The sequence below is a fragment of the Corythoichthys intestinalis genome, chromosome 9 (assembly GCF_030265065.1).
Source record: "Corythoichthys intestinalis isolate RoL2023-P3 chromosome 9, ASM3026506v1, whole genome shotgun sequence".
Lineage (NCBI taxonomy): Eukaryota > Metazoa > Chordata > Actinopteri > Syngnathiformes > Syngnathidae > Corythoichthys > Corythoichthys intestinalis.
This window is the reverse complement of record NC_080403.1, coordinates 42,297,317-42,318,557: the sequence shown is the minus strand read 5'-3', so window position 1 is coordinate 42,318,557 and position 21,241 is coordinate 42,297,317. Positions and strand designations below refer to the sequence as shown.

Sequence of the window (21,241 nt, the reverse complement as noted above, 5' to 3'; positions counted from 1 at the left end):
GGCCATGACATTATCCAGATGAGTCTTTCTCCAAGGAATGCTTTAACAGTTTCAGCTCTGTGGCATGATGCATTGTCATCTTGGAAACTGACAAACATATTTTCAATTGAAGGGACAAGAAAGTTGTCTAAAATTTCAATGTAAACTTTTGCATTAATTGAAGATTTAACCACAGCCATCTCCCCAGTGCCTTTGCCTGACATGCAGCCCCATATCATCAAGGACTGAGGGAATTTTGATGTCTTCTTCAGGCAATCATCTTTGTAAATCTCACTGGAACGGCACCAAACAAAAGTTCCAGCATCATCACCTTTTCTAGAGTCAAGAATCTGCATTGGACAAGGTGTCAAGAGTCAAGAACCTGCATTGGACAAGGTGATAATGCTGGAACTTTTGTTTGGTGCTGTTCCAGTGAGACTTTAAATGGCCCAAAATGACCTAATTGCCTAGCATTGACTGCCACTGACAGCCATAGACGTGCAATCCGTTTGAAGTGGGAGGGATGGCAGCGAATCATTCGCTGCCACCCTCCCAGTTCAAACGGACTGGACGTCTACTAGTGATTAACTAATTCCAGTTCACACGAGAAGCTGGTTTTTCTGTTAATTAGTTGTAGCTCGTTATCGTGAGCTTTATATCGCAAATCGTATCGTATCGTGAGGTACCCACTCCTAGTAGATAGGTGACAGAGCAGGACAATGACCAAAAGCTCACAAATAAAAAAACTGGACAGCTTTCAAGAGAAGAAATACACCTTCTCAAGAGGCCCAGTAGGACTCCTGACCTCAACACAAAGAATATGCTGTCCGCGGCATGACGTCAAGAGCGCAATTTACACCAGACATCCCGAGAATATTGCTGGACTTTAAGAGGAACGATCCAAAATTGCTCAAGACTGTTGTGCAGGTAAGATTGCAAATACCGGAAACATTTGGTTGAGGTTACAGTTGCCCGTGGAGGCATAACCAGTTTTTAAATACAAAAGTTGACATAAGTTTTTCCACCCTAAGCTGTGACGTTTACTTGGTGAACCCAGTAATAGAACGATTACATAATTCCATGCTATTAGTATAAGTAGAAAAAGTTCCTGTGATGAAGATAAAGATCAAATGAAAAAATTACACACGTTTTAATTTTACTGTAGGATATGTATTGTTTGATCATAGAATTTGGCAATACCCAATAGGCCAAACCAAAATCTTTGACTATCAAAGACAACATCGAGCCTTTACTGGAGAAATTCAATTTTTTTTGGGTCATATTCAATTTTTTTTGTGGCCATTCATAACACCATTTTCCATAGCGGCCCAAGGTGTGATTGACATGAGAAGATCGCGATCAGCCATGTTCACGTCGCCCGCCACCAGTGTTGGACACGTTACTTTAAAAAAGTAATTAGTTATAGTTACTCACTACTTCTTCCAAAAAGTAACTGAGTAAGTAACTGAATTACTCTATAGTAAAAGTAACTTCTGTAGTTACCAGGGAAAGTAACTATTTCCGTTATTTTAAAAAGGAGTTGTTGTATGTCAAAGAATTTGAAATTTTCTGAGCAGTATTCGAGTCAGTGGAATAGAGAAGAACAGACAGGTAGTTAACTTGTTAGGTGCTTCAGCAATTTTGAATTGCTTACCACAGATGTCGACAAAAGCTTTGCCCCGGGACATACATTACACATTACATGCAGGTTCTTTCCTTTCATTTCGACAAACTTGAAATAGTGTCTATATCTCCGCCTCTTAAAGGACAATTTTTCTTCTGAATGCTCTGCCATCCAGACCCTGTGCATCTGTTTTGCGCATGTGTGTTTGCCGCACGCGCTGTTCCGGTTTGCTTGTGAAATCACCGGCTCTGATTGGCTTACCACGACACATGACTAACCCTCAGCCAATCACAATCACTTCCATCGCATCTCTCGAGGGGCTTCATTTAGGTAGGCTCGTTTCCCGACAATTCACGTCACCTTCAAAGCGTCTGCCGTCCTCAAGATGGAAGCAGAATTATTGCTGGCTGACAGTGGGAGATGGGAACGAGGCTAGCATCAGGTGTAGCAAACAGAGAAACGTTACCAAACTTTGGAAAGCATTGTCTAATTGAATGCGCAGGGACAAACAGCTTGGAGTCAGAAGTACGTGCGCTATTCTCGAACCTGAACGCACCCCAAGTCTTGGATGACAAATCAACAGAGCAGAGAGTCGACTCCACACGGCTGGTAGTTTCTTCAATTTATTCAGAGTAAGTAACGCACCGCTTTTGACCGTCAGTAACGGTAACGGCGTTGTAAAGGCGGAAAAAGTAATTAGTTAGATTACCCCGTTACTGAAAAAAATAACGGCGTTACTCCCAACACTGGTCGTAACCCAGGGACTCCCTGTAATGTGTCAAGTTTTCATTTCATTGATTTAAAAAAAATAAATAAATAAATTTTGAAGCATGGCACCAATATGTCTGTCAGCATGTAATATCTTATTTGATATCCTTTAGCTGTCATGTTTCTTCCAAGTTCATTTCAACAATTCAATTTTATTAGAACGTTGTACATGCTTGTTTATTTAAATATATTCCAAAAAATGTACAATACAGACAAAAACTACGTATTATGAAATTGTACGGTTAAAGCAGCACAGCAAATTTCTTTTTGGTAAATCCTCCTAACTCACTCTTACACATATACTCAGTCGTTCTTTTGTTAGCGTGACATAAAAAAAGGAATGATACAGATCAGTGTTAAGGACTAAGTGACTTAAGAGGGAGGTTAAATAATAGTGTGCAAAGGATTATAACAAAACAAAAATCAACACAAATTTTTGGGAGGTTCTATCGTATTGCTCAAATTGTCTTAGTAAACACAGCATGACACACAGTTAGTATGTCACATGACTTAACCATGTTCTAAGAGCACTGCAGCCCAAAAATATGGTTTAAAGTGCCCAGGATAGAGTTGTTTACCAAAACTAACATTTATGATCGCCCCTTGTGAAAATATACTACGCCACATCATTATTCTTAAATAACTGATATTACGAAATTAATTATAAAAGTAAACAACAAATCCCAAAATAGTTTTCACAGCCATTTTGTGAAGTATTCTTGATGCTTTATATTAACAAATTGTGTAAATGTGAAATTTAAGCAAACTTATAAATTAAGGTGGCCCTCGTTTGGTGATATGTCAGGTAAAACATCACGTAATATACAGTATAAGGCCACATGGATGAAAATCTCTCTTTGCAACAATTAGAAGAATTTTGGAATGGTTTCAGCTTGGTGGAATGCTGAGGGACTTATAGTTGAGTAAGCTTAAATGACTGTTTTCAGCTGGTCCCGAGGCACTTGTTGGACAGTTACTGTGCATGCACTCAGCAAACAATGAGTAGCATACATCTGATAATGCTTGAATCATATTTGCACTATACTAAAATAGCGCCTGGTGAAGTGCTACAATCATTGTAATTCATTGACTTCAATGCACGCCGGAGATCGGCACATTTGGGCATTTTCTTTGAACAAATAAGAAACCTAAGTACTGTGGAAAAGACCCTCAAGCAGGTTGCTGGGGGTTGATGTTCATGTGAGGGGGATGACCAAGAAGACCAATTCTCTGCTTCTGCTTCCTCTGCTCTGTCATCTGCACAGAAAAAAAAGACACTTGTATTCAGTTTTAGCCCCTCATAAACCTTGGGTATTATAGGAGTTAAACAACTAACGTAATTTTTGGACTATAAGCCGCTTCCTTTTTCCCATCATTTTGAATCCAACAGCTTATAGTCCAGTGAGTCTTATTTATTGATTTATTTGGGTTAATAGGTAACACTTTATTTGACAGCGGTGTCATAAGACTGTCATAAGATCGTCATAATTATGACATGACACTGTCATGGGAATTAATGAATGCTTATGACAGCTGTGACTATGTGTCATCTGGCATATTTTGTTACTAACTTTATTTATGTCCAGCTTGGCTCTTTTACATCCATAAAAAAGTGAGATCATTTGCCGGATGACTCTAATGCCCCTTTCCCTTCCTGTAGCTGCATATAAGTCTGGCACATCGATTAGGACTAATCTTGGCCCATTCTTCTCTAGAAAACCGCTGTAGTTCAGTCAGATTCCTGGGATGTCTGGCATGAATCGCTGTCTTTAGGTCATGCCACAGCATCTCAATTGGGTTGCAGTCTGGACTTTGACTTGGCCACTCCAGAATGTGTATTTTGTTCTTCTGAAACCATTCTGAAGTTGATTTTCTTTCTGTTTTGGATCATTGTCTTGTTGCAGCATCCATTCTCATTTTAGCTTCAACTATCTGACAGACGGCCTCAGGTTTTCCTGGAAAACATCCTGATAAATATTTGAATTCATTCTTCCATTAATGATTGCAAGTTGTTCAGGCCCTGATGTAGCAAAACAGCCCCAAATCATGATGCTCCCTCCATCATGCTTCACAGTGGGGATGAAGTGTTGATGTTGCGGAGCTGTTCCATTTTTCCTCCACACATGACACTGTGTGTTACTCCCAAACAATTCAACTTTGGTTGCACTCCATAAAATATTTTCCCAAAACTTCCGTGGAGTGCCCAAGTGACTTTTTGCGAACATTAAACGAGCAACAATGTTTTGTTTTAGACAGCAGTGGCTTCCTCCGTGGAGTCCTCCCATGAACACCATTCTTGGCCATAGTTGTACATATTGTTGATGTGTGCACAGAGATATTGGACTGTGCTAGTGATTTCTGTAAGTCTTGAACAGACACTCTAGGGTTCTTTTTTACCTCTACGAGTATTCTGCACTGAACTCATGACGTCATCTTTGGTGCATGGCGACTCCTTGGGAGAGAAGCAACAGTGCCAAAATCTCTCCACTTGCAGACAACTTTTCTGATTGTCGACTGATGAACATCCAGACTTTTAGAGATGGTTTTGTATCTCTTCCCAGCTTTATACAAATCAACAATCCTTGATCGTAGGTATTCAGACAGCTCTTTTGACCGAGCCATGATGCACATCGGAAAATGTTTCTCATCAAGTCAATTCTTACCAGGTGTGTGTTTTATGGTGGACAGGGCAGCTTTAAGCCACTCATCAGTAATTGGGCACACACCTGACTTAAATTGTTTGGTAAAAATTGGCTTCAAGTCCCTTCTGTCATTGTTTGCATGCTATACTCATTAAGATATGAAAACCTATAAATGTTTGGGAGGTTTTAGTTAAAGCAGACACTGTTTTTACATCTGTGTGATTTTGACAAAGATCAGCTCACATTTGATGGTGATATTATGCAGAAATGTGAGAAATTCCAAAAGGTTCAGATACTTTTGAGTCATTTGAACTCATGGCCTCCTCATATTTTTGAGGTATACCAATTACCATCCTTTAGCAGTAGTCTACAGTGGTATGAATTCCATAACTATCTCTGTCTGCTGCTATGGTCTTCTAAATGACTCAGTTTTCTCCTCTCTCTTGAGGGATACCTTCTACTCTCAAGTTCACATTTTGTCACTTACTTTGGACTCTCACTAAGTGCACTTGGTTCTAGAGGATCTTCAGTTCTGTTTTTGACCTCTACATTTGTTTGATCAGTTTTTGGTAACCTTATCATGTTGTATTCTTCATCTTGATTCAGGTCAATGTCCGTGTCTGTTTTTCTATGACTTCCTTGTTCACAAACTTTACCAGCCTATGTTTTGGTACTTTCTTTGTGTCTGGATAGTACACGAGATATGCAGCCATATTGCTTTATCACTTCCTAGTAATCCTCAACCTTTTTTCTCCACCCTGGCGTGGTTGCAAGTATTTATTTTGATGAAACAGTAAACAAACAAAATGGCTTTATTTTGCAACTTTTATTATTCAGTACAACTCATCATTACGATGAAAGCATTTGTTGTCATTAGTGTCAGCATTTTTTTCTTTTCAACGTGCTGACTGCGTTCTCTGCTCATAGCAACGGGTATTGTAGCCAGGCTACAAGAATCAGGCATTTATCCAATTTATGGCCTCTATTCTAGTATTTTATTGTATTTGAAGATGAATTAAGTTCTCATTAGAACACAGCATTTGTCTATGCATGGCCTGACATAATATTTTGGCGATGAAATGGATCTTCACTTCGCACCGCTATCCTCGTGTCTCGCTCTCAATCACATGGTTCCGCTGGTATGAATTGAAGTAGTCAAAGCTAGGGAAGCTAACCACTCTTCTCCTCCACAACTATCTTATTTTTGTCCTCTTGGACCCTTGCAGATGTATGAAGACTGTGTTGCCTTGTTGTCTGGACATTTTTCTGCTCTACAGAGCATTATAGCTCGATGACAGTAGAAGGTGGGTGAGTCAAAAGGATGGATGATCGGAAGATAAGAGGCTAAAACACTTTATTAGCTATGTACTTTATTAGCACTTTGGTGACTTCAAGCTTTAAATGTTGACACAGAGTATGAAAATTCAGTCGTCGATTTGTTGGTTGAGCTCCGACTGTATGAGGTCATTTTATGCTCTTTAGCCGTTTAAACATAATATAAACGCCATATTAAAACTCATTCTTATTATTTGCTGTTCAACATATCAGGAGATAGAAGCCCTTTTTTACTGTCTTATTCGATAGCATTGCTTTTCACATTTTTAACAGTACTGTTTTGGTTACAAATCTATGTAAGGTAATCTTCATTTGTCTTATATTCAGTATTTGTTTCATTTTCTTTTTTAAATGTACACTCTGTTGAACTTATGGTGGTTTTTAAGGGAAGTTTACATACTTTATGTCACCTATTGTTTGAACTATAATTTAAAGAGAAACATTTTTAGCCCTTATATTGTTCAGTTTCTGCATTATGTTGGTAAACAATTTGAAAATATTTTTGTAGTAAGATTTTTATGCTGTTAACTAAAATGGGCATGCTTAATCTAAAATTGCAGTCTGTGTATTTTCCGAGTATGGCAAGCTTTTTCCCTGAACATCTTACCTACGGTACCTACTAAGTTGTTACTAATAGCACATAATTACACTTACAGTAGTTATATCCTTTGTAAAAACAAACATGTTAAATAAACATCACCGTCACGACAGTGTCTTCCATATTTTATTGTATGTCAATATTTGATTTTTAAACAAAAAATATGCAGTACAGGCCAAAAGTTTGGACACACCTTCCCATTCGCGCGTTTTCTTTATTTACATTGTAAATCCTCACAGAAAGGTAATAAAATCTATGAATGAACATGTGTGGAATAATGTACCTAGCAAAAAATAAATAAATAAATAAATAATTTGAATGAGGTGTGTCCAGACTTTTGACCTGTACAGTGAGTGTGTGTGTGTGTGTGTGTATATATACGGTATATAAAACATTAGACTTTCATATATTTTAGATTCATTACATATATAAAACATTGGACTTTCATATACTTTAGATTCATTACACACAATTGAAGTAGTTCAAGCCTTTTATTGTTTTAATATTGATGATTTTGGCAAAAATGTCAAGAAAAACCAAAAATCCCAATCTCAAAAAAATTATCATATCATGAAAAGGTACTCTAAAGAAGCTGCTAACCTAATCATCTGAATCAATGAATTAAGTCAAAGCCCTGCGAAAGATTCCTGAGGCTTTTAAAAACTCCCAGCCTGGTTCATTACTCTAAACCGCAATCATGGACAAGACTGCCGACCTGACTTCTGTCCACAAAGCCATCATTGACACCCTCAAGCAAGAACAGAAAGAAATTTCTGAGCGAATAGGCTGTTCCCAGAGTGCTGTATCAAGGCACCTCGGTGGCAAGTCTGTGGGAAGGAAAAAGTGTGGCAGGAAACGCTGCACAACCAGAAGAGGTGACCGCACCCTGAGAAAGACTGTGGAGAAGGGCCGATTCCGGATCTTGGGGGACCTGCAGAAACAGTGGACTTGAGTCTGGAGTAGAAACATCCAGAGCCACCGTGCACAGGCGTGTGAGAAACAGCAGCAGGAGCGCCTGACTCGGGCTACAGAGAAGCAGCACTGGACTGTTGCTCAGTGGTCCAAAATACTTTTTTCAGATGAAAGCAAATTTTGCATGTCATTCGGAAATCAAGGTGCCAGACTTTGGAGGAAGCCTGGGGAAATGCCAAAATGCCTGAAGTCCAGTGTCAAGTACCCACACTCAGTAATGGTCTAGGCTCTAGGGTGCCATGTCAGCTGCTGGTGTTTGTCTACTGTGTTTTATCAAGGACAGGGTCAATGCAGCTAGCTATCAGGAGATTTTGGAGCAGTTCATGCTTCCATCTGCTGAAAAGCTTTATGGAGATGAAGATTTTATTTTTCAGCACGACCTGGCACCTGCTTACAGTGCCAAAACCACTGGTAAATGGTTTACTGACCATGGCATTACTGTGCTCAATTGGCCTGCCAACTGTCCTGACCTGAACCCCATAGAGAATCTGTGGGATATTGTGAAGAGGAAGTTGAGAGACACCAGACCCAACACTGTGGATGAGCTTAAGGCCGCTATTGAAGCATCCTGGGCCTCCATAGGCCACCTCGGCAGTGCCACAGGCTGATTGCCTCCATGGCACACCGCAATGAAGCAGTAATTTCTGCAAAAGGATTCCCGACCAAGTATTGAGTGCATAGCTGATATAATCAATTGACGGTTGACTTTTTTTGTATAAAAAAAAAAAAAACACTTTATTGGATTGGTCGGATAACATTTTTTTAGATAGGGATTTATGTTTTTTCTTGACTTTTCTGCCAAAATCATCAATATTAAAACAATAAAAGGCTTAAAGTACTTCAGTTGTGTGTAATGAATCTAAAATATATGAAAGTCTAATGTTTATCAGTACATTAAAGAAAATAATGAACTTTATCACAATATACAAATTTTTTGAGAAGGACTAGTATATATATTATATATACTGTATATTTATAGGCTAAATAAAACACATGTTAACATGTTAATAAGTACAGCATTTACCCATTTTTTGTGAGACAATATGTGGGATCCTAAAGTTCCAATACATGGCGTAATTTAAAAACACACAAAAAAAAAAAAAAAACACAAAAAAACCCCCCTGAGTTTTTGTTTCCGAAACGTCAAATTTGTTAAAAGTAGCTGTCAGACCTAATTCAACAGAAAAAGTGTTCTTCCATGTTCTAGATCTCACCTTGGATTTCCCAAGGTATTTGCATTTTGTTGCATTTTAGCCCCTGGGAATAAACGTTCATGCATGGCTGAAAATTCCATTAGGGAGGAGTAGGCCTATTAACACTATTTACTATAACGCATTTGCGGTTTAGGTGTTTGAAGACAATTAAAATTTACTATGTTGCACAGCTTGAAGAGCAAAATTGTACACGCATAACAGTCAACCTTTATACCTGCTCCTTGAGCTCAGTCAATTGCCCCGACAGGTTGGCCACTAGCCTCATGGTTGACTCCAACTTCTCCTGTAGACTCCGAATTTCATTCTGCTCGCCTTCCCCATCGCTGCTCACCAGAGACATTGCACGCATCCTTGGAAACCAGTCAAGGTTGTGCTCCTGTTTAAAAGAAAATAAATAAATAAATAAATTTTAAAAAGGCAGTATGTATTAATATGTGTGTATTTATATTATATATATATTTTGTGCCACTTAGTTTTTTTTTTTTTTTCTTTTTAAATATAAAATTTTTTGATAACCTTGGGTATTGTTATTTTTCAAACTACTTTAGTTGTTCCTTTTGGGGCTCTTCTGCATACGTTTCCTATTGATGTGCAGCTTACTGGATCTAAGGTTGCTTTCACACTAGACCAAGATGACCTGGGTCCGGTTGGAGAGCTACCTCGCAGCAATACTTGCAAATGAGTTGTTGAAAAGGTTCAGGATTCACACTGCGCCAACCAAACTTTTCGAGTAGCATCACGTAGACGAAAGGCACACTAATTGATTGGAGAAATAGAAGAGGAAATCTCTCCCTCCTGGGAGGGGAGGGAGCGTCACAGCGTGGTACTGTGACACTGCACGTAATGTAGCATAGCATAGTAAGTCGCCGCTCGGCTAGCGACGGATCGCTCCCTCCCAACTCAATGTAGAGCGAACTGGAGTATATAAAAAAATGCATAGGGGAACATTAAACCACGAACGGGAACTGCGTGGTACCCCAAGTCACACAGTTGCGCAATGGCGTACCACACGCATGCTATTTTTAGACCGTGACGTCGCATCGTAAAGCAGAAGAAAAGCCAAGTGGGACATTACAGACCCGCCCTCGCATAGAAATAATGTAATTTGTGCCACTTTTCTCCGGTAATCTTTCAAAAACGAACATGCCGATCACGCATTGCTTTTTTTTGGAACTTGTAGAAACGACTCTAGACATTACGACACATGAAGGATGTTTTCTCCATACGTTTCCGGAAACCAAAAACCCGGGAGGAAAAAATGTGAAGACCGAATCAACTTGCGCGGACTTTAACACCAGCTCGTTGAATCCATTCACATATCATATGCAGTAAACATTTTGTTGGGTTGTCATGGTCTTTCAGAGGACAAAGAAGTAAGCCAGTTTTATATTTTTACCTTTTTTTTTTAGCGTAACGTTGTGCCGTACTGCTTCTGTCTGACAATGAATGACCTGAAAAGAATTACAATGGTATCTGACTGCCACTATTACCGTTTCTGTTGTGTGTGTGTATATATATATATATATATATATATATATAACAACTTAAGGGGGAAGTGTAAATGAATTATAGAATTAAGATTTGTTATCAATGAAAAAATTAAAAGTGTTCGTTGGCTGTCACTGAGTAGCATTTGCGATCGCTACACAAAGCTAACTAAATTACCCCCACGAACGGTAAGAGACGTAGGACAACCAGAGGATATATAAGAAAGACAGGGCTGATGGTAAAGGATAGCTTGTTGAAACAGGAGAATGTCATTGTCAGTCGCGTCGATAAAAAAGCTAAGGCTATGCTTAGGTCGGCTAGTTTTTTAAAATCTTTTTCAGCCTTCGACACTCAAGCCATCTCTTTAACTGAACATTTTTATGTTCTTCCACATCTTTGCCAGTGAATTTGGCACCAGGCACATCATTTTCGGAGAGAATTGGTAGGTTTAGCTCTGTAAGCATCTCCTTCGTACACGTTTTGTATTCATTTCCTATTAGGGACAACCGGTGGCTTGTCCCTACTTAACAACAGTAGCTAATGTCATGAATGTTAATGAACGGAAGTGACGTGTTGCACCACTTCCAGGAGAGTGAGATTCACAAAATGGCCGCCCTGAGAGGCTCTGCCTGTCTATGCCACTGTCACTCTCGCGTGGTATCAAATCAAATCAAATCAAATTTATTTATATAGCCCTTTACAAAACCTGAAAGGTCCCCAAAGTGCTTTACAACAAAGACAAACATGGCACATAGTAAATAAAAGGCAGGAAAGTGTTATAAAATGACATTAGGAAGAAAAGAAATGAAAAAAAACGAACCATCGCATCACGATTAGTCAGTCACGGTTAGTGGTATGTTCAGCAACAGCATGCAAAACACAACCACCATAGTAGAACCAGATTCTGTGTATCAAATGCAACTGCTTCGCCCAGCACAACAACATTTGGCCATGGATAATAGTCTGTCATCTTGCCATTGTTGATTTTGAATAAATAGCGTGGATCCTATAAAGAAAGTGAATCCTGCTCCGGTTGCAGGGTGTACTTAAAGCGGACCGAGACCCATGATTTTTGAGCAGACCAGAGTTCGTTTGTTTGGTTAGAATTAGAGTTCGGATGGGTTCGAACTAGAGTTCGGATGCGCATTCACATTTACAAAACGAATCACACTATCTAAGAACTCAAAGAACCCAAACAGTGCTAGTGTGAAAGCGCCCTAATTTCAATAATCTTTGCTTTGACTGGCCCTCGTAAAGTGAGTATGTCTGCGGGAAGCTTGTGGGCATCGGTAATGCGTGTGATGAATTTGACACATCGCGGCGATGCGGACTACAATTGTATTTCAATGACACACCAAGCTTTGCTGTTTCACACTTATACAAAAGCTAAATATTCACTAAATTCACACTCTCGCGGGGTTCAATGTGTGCTTGCACGCAGAAAGTAGTATTTTAGTGAGGAGGCATGATTTGCTGGTTGAAAATGTTTATAAATTCCTTAATACTTCTACTTAAAGAGAACATTGAATTATTTTACGGCAACACGCTCTCATGGTGTCTCAATGTAGGAGGTCATCGTTGTCTTGCAGGCGTCTGAGGGTGACGAACGGGTGTTAGAAATAAAGAGGGGTGAAAAAAGTCGATCCAGGACCAGGAAAGGAGGCAAACATTTTGCCGGCGTGCAAGCTGAGAAAAGTGCCTCTCGTCCAGCTAGATGGGGGGGACAAAAGTGCCGGGGTGGAGGTAGCAGAAAAAAGGCGAAGACAAAAACAGGTCATGCGACAAAAAAATTGTAGTAAACCACAGCAGGTGCACATGTATAGATTTATAAATAATATATATATTTTATACACTATATGCTTAATGCGGGACATTTTAGAACCAGGAAGTGGTGATCTCCAGGCGACTTTTCTCAGTGTTCAGCATTTTCAATATTAGTGGGCGTGGAGAAAGAACGAAGAGGGCAGGAACTTGCATAATAAAATTCATGGTGTGACATTACACGGTGACCAATTTAAAAAACTACCATTTGCGAAATTTGCAAATGCGATTTTCAATCACATAAAAAATGACACGAATAACACACTTCAACCAGGTCACACTTCCATTTCGCAAATCTTATGCATGAAACAGTTTAAAATTTCGGAAAACGACTTTCATGCCTCTTTAAGAAAAATGTGATATAATTTGGCTTTGACACACTTGGACCACTTCATGACTTATACAACCATGCAGGAACAATACAAGAAATGTAGAACAATACTCTCACTTTAATGAGAGGTATTGATTACATGTCAAGCAGTTTTGTTTGTAATTTACAATGGAATGCATTCCGTCATGCTAAGGTGTTTCTAAAAAGACTTCAGGAAATTCACATTGTCTTTCCTTCTTTTGACATCTTCCTGCTTGTCATTAATTATGATTAAATATATTTATCAGATGAGAACTTAGAAGCATTGTTGTACAGTCTCTCCTGGTTGGGCAGGTGCTAAATCACTCTTCTACCACTTTCCATGTTATTAAACTCACATTTGGAGTACAACCAACACATTAAACTGTTACTATTTATAGTACACAAGGAGCTCTGACATGTACAGTTGGAAATTATTGACATGCATTGGCTGATGAAATGCATACGAAATACCGCCCATTCATTATAAATGTGGAAAACTTTACTGATACCGGCCTTCAAGGAACCTATGGCATCAAGACAGTCTGGCACACAACATTGGCTGTCCTTGATAAATTTGATGTGAGATTGCTGGGAGTGTCTGCGGCTTAAAATGTTTACCTTGATCATCTCAGCCACATAGCTCTCAGGGCCCGTGTACTCTGTTGAATCTTTTACTTTCACCAACACGATGAAGAATAGGTAATGCCACATATTGTGCTCTTCCTTAATGTGCTCCTCAAACGTCACAGTTTTGTTGTCAAATTTGTCCCTCTCCAGGCCTGTAGAAAGGGGGCAATTATAAATACATGAGAACGTACTTCCCTATACCATCCCCAAAACAATTTCAGTTCAATTCACTGATAAACTAAATTGAAAATACCGACGACTTTGCAGTGTTTTACTTGAATGACTAGGGTGCATTCAAATTTTAGTGTTATAATAAATTGTCTGTTGTACTGTATTCATGTTGTAAAAACACAATTTTTCTAGGAAACCTTTACTTTTGTCAGGGTGTTAATTCCAGAAGTACCAAAATTTCAGACAATAATGTGCACCTGGCTAAAAGCAGCCACTCACCAAATTTGACGCAAAAATGGCATTTGTTCATAGATAAGCCACACTAGACTATAAGCCTCAGCTGTCTTCACTCTATCATGGGATAGTTACACCAAACGATATTAATCGGTAAAACTTTATTTGGCAGTGGCGTCATAAGACTAGTGTTGGGCATCGAGCATTGATAGACTCCCGGACTAACACTTCGATTCTCCCGGAACCGTTCTAATTTTTAAAATTTCGATTCCAAGTTTCGATGCCCTTACTGCCGACCGGAAAAATAGCTGCCGAACACCACGAAGAAGAAGCCACATGAAGTGTGTATTTGTGCATTGCAACTTCATTTAAATCGTAGACACTGTGCGGCGGCGCTCAAAAGTTTGGCTCAACTTCACAAAGAAAAATGAGCAGTCAGCTCAGTGCAACATTTGGAACACTGTTATATCATGCAAAGGTGGCTGCACGACCAATATGTTTAAACACCTCCGGCTTCATGGAATACAAGTGCATCGCTAAGTGTCACATATTTTGAAACGCTGCTCTAACCAGTCAGAACCAGGTAAGTAAAACGATAAATTACGTCTGTCTTCTGCTGCCCCCGCAACCCAACCCCGGATTAAGCGGTAGATGATGGATGGATGAAGGGATGGAAAAGCATGAGAATAAGTTGTTTGATTACGTAGGGCTAGTGTACCTATGTATATAAGCAGCTACGTACTTTATGCAGCGCGTTGCTGCCTCCGTTAAAATCAACAGCATTAAAAGCATCTTTTGATTTAAGATCGGATTTACCAATAAAGAAATCCTTATTATTTTGTCTCATCTTCATCAAATTATAATCAATAGAAGAATTTATACTAATGATTGTCATAGCTCCCAGCTAACGTACATGTACAGTTGTGGTCAAAAGTTTACATACACTTGTGAAGAACATAATGTCATGGCTCTCTTGAGTTTCCAGTTATTTCTACAACTCAGATTTTTCTCCGATAGAGTGATTGGAACAGATACTTCTTTGTCACAAAAAACATTCATGAAGTTTAGTTCTTTTATGACTTTATTATGGGTTAACAGAAAAAGTGATCAAATCTGCTGGGTCAAAAATATACATACATGGATCTGAAAAAGCGAATCATTGACTTGAGCAAGTCAGGAAAGTCACTTGGAGCCATTTCAAAGCAGCTGGAGGTCCCAAGAGCAACAGTGCAACAATTGTTTGTAAGTATAAAGTGCATGGCACTGTTTTGTCCCTGCCACGATCAGGAAGAAAACGCAAGCTATCACCTGCTGCTGAGAGAAAATTGGTCAGGAAGGTGAAGATTCAACCGAGAATCACCCAAAAGCAGATCTGCCAAGAATTAGAAGCTGCTGGAACACAGGTGTCAGTGTCCACAGTCAAGCATGTTTTGCATCTCCATGGACTGAGAGGCTGCCGTGCAAGAAGGAAGCCCTTGCTCCAAAAGCGGCACCTTAAGGCTCGACTGAAGTTTGCTGCTGATCAAATGGACAAAGATAAGACCTTCTGGAGGAAAGTTCTGTGGTCAGACGAAACAAAAATCGAGCTGTTTGGCCACAATGCCCAGCAACATGTTTGGAGGAGAAAAGGAGAGGCCTTTAACCCCAAGTACACCATGCCTACCGTCAAGCACGGTGGTGGTAGTATTATGCTGTGGGGCTGTTTTACTGCCAATGGAACTGGTGCTTTACAGAGAGTAAATGGGATAATGAAGAAGGAGGATTACCTTCAAATAATTCAAGATAACCTAACGTCATCAGCCCGAATATTGGGTCTTGGGCGCAGTTGGGTGTTCCAACAGGACAATGACCCCATACACATATCAAAAGTGGTTAATGGAATGGCTCAACTGGCCTTCCCAAAGTCCTGACTTAAACCCCATTGAGAACTTGTGGACAATGCTGAAGAAACAAGTCCATGTCAGAAAGCCATCAAATTTAACTGAACTGCACCAATTCTGTCAAAAGGAGTGGTTAAAGATTCAACCAGAAGCTTGCCAGAAGCTTGTGGATGGCTACCAAAAGCGCCTAATTGACGTGAAAATGGCCAAGGGACATGTTATATATTAGCGCTGCTGTATGTATATTTTTGACCCAGCAGATGTGATCACTTTTTCTGTTAACCCATAATAAAGTCATAAAAGAACCAAACTTCATGAATGTTTTTTATGACAAAGAAGTATCTGTTCCAATGACTCTATCAGAGAAAAATCAGAGTTGTAGAAATAACTGGAAACTCAAGAGAGCCATGACATTATGTTCTTCACAAGTGTATGTAAACTTTTGACCACAACTGTATATAAAGTGCTCCACAGCTCACAGCTACCTTACCGCTACGTAATATTTGCGGCTTTTTCTCGTAGCAATAGTACGACTAATCTCGTTGTCCTTTTTTTTCTTTTTTCTTCTAATTTATTAATTTGGCCCTAATACTTCGTCGTCTCAACGTGCATCATTAAGTTTTGTCTGAGGACCTTGCTACATGGTGGTGGAACGAAAGAAAGACTTATTCAAATTCAAACGATGCCCAACGCTACATAAGACTGTCATTAGACCGTTATAATTATGACATGACACTCATGAGCTTTAATGAATACTTAGTGTCATCCGGCAAATGATCTCACTTTTTTATGGATGTAAAAGATCAGAGCAGACATAAATGGAGTTAGTAACAAAATTTGCCAGATGACACTTAATGACGTCAGTTATAAGCATTCATTGATGCCCATGACAGTGTCATGCCATAATTATGACGGTTTTATGACAGTCTTATGACGCTGCTGTCAAAGTGTTACCTGTTACCCTAAATAAATCAACAAATAAGCCACACTGGACTACAAACCGTAGGATTCAAATTGAGGGAAAAAAGTAGCGTCTTATAATCCGAAAATTACGGTAGTACACAGTGTTGTTTTCGTCAATGATGACTATAAAGAAAATATGTTGTTGACGATCAATTTTTTGATGACGAGACGATAACTAAACATAACTGACACAAATATCAGTTTTCGTCTGACGATACGAGAACGAGACGAAAATGCGTCATATTTTCCGTCACATGTGTGACATTTATGTGTATTTAGCCTGCATCGTAGAGTGTCTGGTTGTGTCACTCATGTGATGTGCTGCGACCCCCCAACTCACCCGTTTGTGTCCTTTTCTAGTCTTGTTGCTTGTTTTGAAACACACATGGTATGACTTCTTATCTTGGCAAGACAGAATATGCTATGTTTCTTTAGCCTTTAAAGGTCTGTGCTGAGTGATCATCACATCCTCATTGCAACCCGTAGCGTTAGCATAGCATTCATGTTCGCGTTAGAATTAAGCTAATGCTAACGACCAGCGTCCTCTTAAACCTGGACTTTTTTTTTTTTTTTTACATACAGTTCGTGGCGTCTAGGTGGTTATAATTAATTGAAAATAATGTTATGTTTTCCTGCTGAGTGTATATCATCACGTGATCAATTTGTAGATGCTTGTAGATCCTACATGTGCTCGTCTGTCAATGTTCTTTCGAAATAATTTAAAAAAAAAATTTTTTTTTTTAAATTTATTTATTTTTGGAGTGAAACTTTCCAATTTGGCAGACGAAAATATTGCGTAAACGTGGACCAAAACGAGACAAAATCAGTCTTGAGTTTCCATCAACAAAAACTAAACGAAGACAAACACATTTTGAAATGACTAAAATAGGACTAAGAAATAATATAGAAGTAATATTGTGCAAAAGACCAAGACGAAAATTAAAAGGGCTGCCAAAAACAGCACTGGTACTAAGTTCAAAAGTAATATTTTTATGGATAAGATTTACAGTTAGCATTGACCCATTAATTCACCCTTAGTTCTACATCTAAGGCATTTTGCAGACTTCAATACTTTCAAATTTGTGGCAACAGTTTGAGCAACAGCCCTCTCTCTACTAAAATGAAGACGTTCGAGAGAAGCTTGCAATATTGGTGTATAAGAGCCCTGATCTTTAATCCCATCAAACATTTTTGGTGTATATGAAAAAAAAGAGAATTGACGGTTGTGTAACAAGTCTCCCCTGGACAATGGATTTGCAAAAATATCAGTTCTTTTCCATAATTACTTCCTGTAGCCAGGTTTCAAAAAAAGGATAATTGAAACATGCCATTAAACGCATTTGAACACAAATTGTGGTTGTACCGTAGTTGTAAAATGTCCTCTTGAATTTTAGTAGTTTATTACATTACTTTAAAGACACAATTAAATGAGCATGGTTACAGCTTATTAGCAACAGTACGTTTTATTTTATCAGAGCCTCTCCACGATCCAAGCCGTGTGATTTGGCCAGCATGTATTGTAAATGTCCCTCTTGTTATGATTGATTTCTTTCTGGGTTTGTGGTTTCTGGAAAATATGTCTACAAAAATGTTGCCATTTCCCTTTCCATTGGTTCTAGAGAAGGCTGACTCATGAAGGCTCTCTTCCAGCACCTCCATAATTCATATCAGTCTCACTCACAGACACATTCCCGTTCACTCGCCTGTTTACACTTGATTTTTATATCACATGTTTCAACAAAGTCCTTAATCATGCAAGGCCGTCTCACTTGAATGTTCCTTATGATTTTTGCTGAAAAAAAAGGTGTTTCAGGTATCAGTCCCAATGAATGTGTGTATACATGTTGGGTCAGGCAGCCAGGGCGAGTGGTAAGCATATGGAATGAGAACAGTGTTATGTCACCAAGCCAACCATCAGCTCTGACTCACTCATGTTAAATAAGGCCAGGCCACAGGGGCAGCTGCCGTCTCTATGGTTTCCGGAGGAACTGCGAGGGAATAGGAGACGAAGGGAGCCCATCATCGCACGCTCAAGTGCCTCTCAGTCACCCTGCTTGGTTTTATAAGACATTGATCTCCCTCACAAGTTCTCATTAGATATTTAGGTCTGTAGCCACTGATAGATTGGCAGCAAGAAACCCTTTGAGCAGTTTATTCATTTTTATACTTGTAGCTCAAGAGAAACTAAAATGTATTTGTGCAAGGAAGGAAAATGTTGAGAAAAAGATTTAGACTCAGTCTTGTAAATGCAGTTGGTTTCGGTTTTATAATAAAAGATTTGAATGTCATTAACCATGCTTCCTGTCACAGTTCTGTCCTCAATTTGATGGAAGAAAGTCACGGTTTCATCACGATGGTTTTATTAGATTCTTGTTTGTCTTTATCTCTTGATCAAGTGTTGACTATTGTTAAGATGGGTTTGTATTCTTACCAAAGATTGTCCCCTTCAATTTTGAAATCCTTGCATTGATAACGTCATAAAAACATATGATTTTTAACCCCCTTGACACCGCCTGACCCAATGTGTCACAGTTTTCCTTTCAAAATGCTTTTAGAGATAGCATATACAGTATGTTCCTCCAATGCCCTTTTAAACAAATTTGCTTAAGATTAATTCAGGAGTCAGGGGACTGAAAAAGAGTAAGGAAGCGTTTATCCCAGAACTAATAGATTACAGAAGCCATACTGTGTAACAAAAAAAGTTTTTAATGCCAAACATTTAAAACTCAATAATAAAAAAAAATGTCGATTGACTTGTTATGACAGTAACGTAAGAGGTCAGTTTTTAACTTGTGCATAGGTAGTATCTAATTACTTTTTTTTTTTTTTTTTTTTTTTTTTTTAGGATAAAGAAAAAACATTTTGTTTTTTTCCTGAATGTTGACTTAACTAGAAGTGCTTATTACTCTACAATAGACATGTGCCGATTACCGAATTTTTTTCCCCCTCAAACCGTCCCGAGGGTATTAGCTATTTTTTTATATCCCAAAAATTCATGGAGAAATCCCTCGCTTGCAGCTGCAAGGCTCAATACTCCCTACCCAGTTGTTGCTCAGTGTCAGTGAGTCAGCTGTGCTAAACGATGGCTGGAGGGGGCAATACCGCCGATATGATTTCGCATTTCTACAAAAAAATTCTACAAAATTAAAGGTTATTAAACACTGTCATGAACGTTTCTCACCAGCTACAAGAGTTAACTCCAGCATGTTTAGTGTGTCTAGCAGCATGGTAAAACATGGTGTTTTTTTTCTCTCTGGCAACTGTCTGTGTTGAGAAAGAGCGTGTGTATAATGTAAACATGATACGAGTCATACACATGCGCTTTTTATGGAAAATAATTAAATTATTTTTGTTCTGACGGTAATAATGTTGAGCTGTGGCTGTGGGTTTAGGCCAGTACTTCTCAAATAGTGGGGCGCGCCCCCCCAGGGAGGCGCAGAGCGATGCCAGGGGTGGCGCGTGTGACCTTTGGGAAACATGCTTTTTTTTTTTTTTTTTTTTTGCCCTACTAGAATAAAGTGTACTTGCACATCCACTCAGTGGGTGGCAGTGGCGGTCTCATTTTCAAAGTGCGCGCAGTATTTTTGAAGTAAGCAAGAGCACACGGAAGAGACTCATGAAGAGCTGGAGACTGGAGAGCTGTGCGCCGTTTTCGAAAGCCGTTTTCCGGCCGGACTCACGCAGCGACCCACTGTCTTCTCCGGTTCTCACGTGTCCGCCCGTGAAGTGCCATTTTCGGCTTGGGATCGTCACGACGACCGCCCTCACCTACGGTTCTCCCTCGGCCGCGAGAATGCGCTTTTTGCGGGCCGTTTGCCTTTTGGCTTTGACATTTAATACAGTGGTAGATGAGGAAAAACCACTGTTTACTGTGTCTAAAAATGATTATAGCGGACAGCCGGAAGCCAAATCAATTAAGACGCCACTAGACCCACATTAGACACCAATCTCATTGATAAGCCGCTTGTTTTTTTTTCAGCGAAAACCGAATATTGCCAGCAATCGTTTCGCTTTGTCAGTGTTATATCAGTAAACCAGTGAGCACTGTTAGCATGCTCACACCATTGCAAACTGGAGGTGATACTGTGAGCAATGAGCATCGAAAATAAAAACTGTCCTTCTGTCCAAAGACACTTTTTTTTTTTTCTTCTATTCAGTTTTGTTTTTTCGGTCAAATTTTTTGGCATAGTGTCCTCATGAGTTCATGTTTCTAATCAATTTGAATTTGTTATTATTTACTGATTTTATTTTTCAAGATCAAATGGTCAAAAATTTACCTTGAGTATTTTTACAGTTTGGATGTGACTTTTTTTTAATTTTTTATTTAATTCAGGCAAATTGATGCGCGTTAAGTGTTTTCTGTTACAAACAAAACTGTTAATAAAGTTATACTTTATATGTTGATCTCTGTTATTTTCTCTACTGGGAAAAATAGGATACAACATGAGGCAGAGGTGTACTTATAATAGTAATATTATAGACAAATGATGCTATTTTACAGTGGCGGCAGAGTTTGGGGGGGCGCGAAACATTTACGTCTTCCTTGGAGGGGCGTAACAGAAAATAATTGAGA

General features: G+C 39.1%; 1 protein-coding gene across 4 annotated transcripts in view; it reads right to left on the bottom strand.

The window, feature by feature from the left end:
• Positions 1-1,593: 1,593 nt before the first annotated feature.
• Positions 1,594-21,241, bottom strand: part of LOC130921337 (inositol 1,4,5-trisphosphate receptor type 1) — a 156,628-nt gene continuing 136,980 nt past the window's right edge. For all 4 annotated transcript variants that reach the window (XM_057845083.1, XM_057845085.1, XM_057845084.1 and 1 more), the window contains 3 exons: positions 13,412-13,572; positions 9,347-9,508; positions 1,594-3,628 (listed from right to left, as the gene is read on the bottom strand). In XM_057845083.1, coding sequence (XP_057701066.1) covers positions 3,542-3,628; positions 9,347-9,508; positions 13,412-13,572 — 410 coding nt within the window. In that variant the 3' untranslated portion in view covers positions 1,594-3,541. The remainder of the gene's footprint in view (positions 3,629-9,346; positions 9,509-13,411; positions 13,573-21,241) is intronic.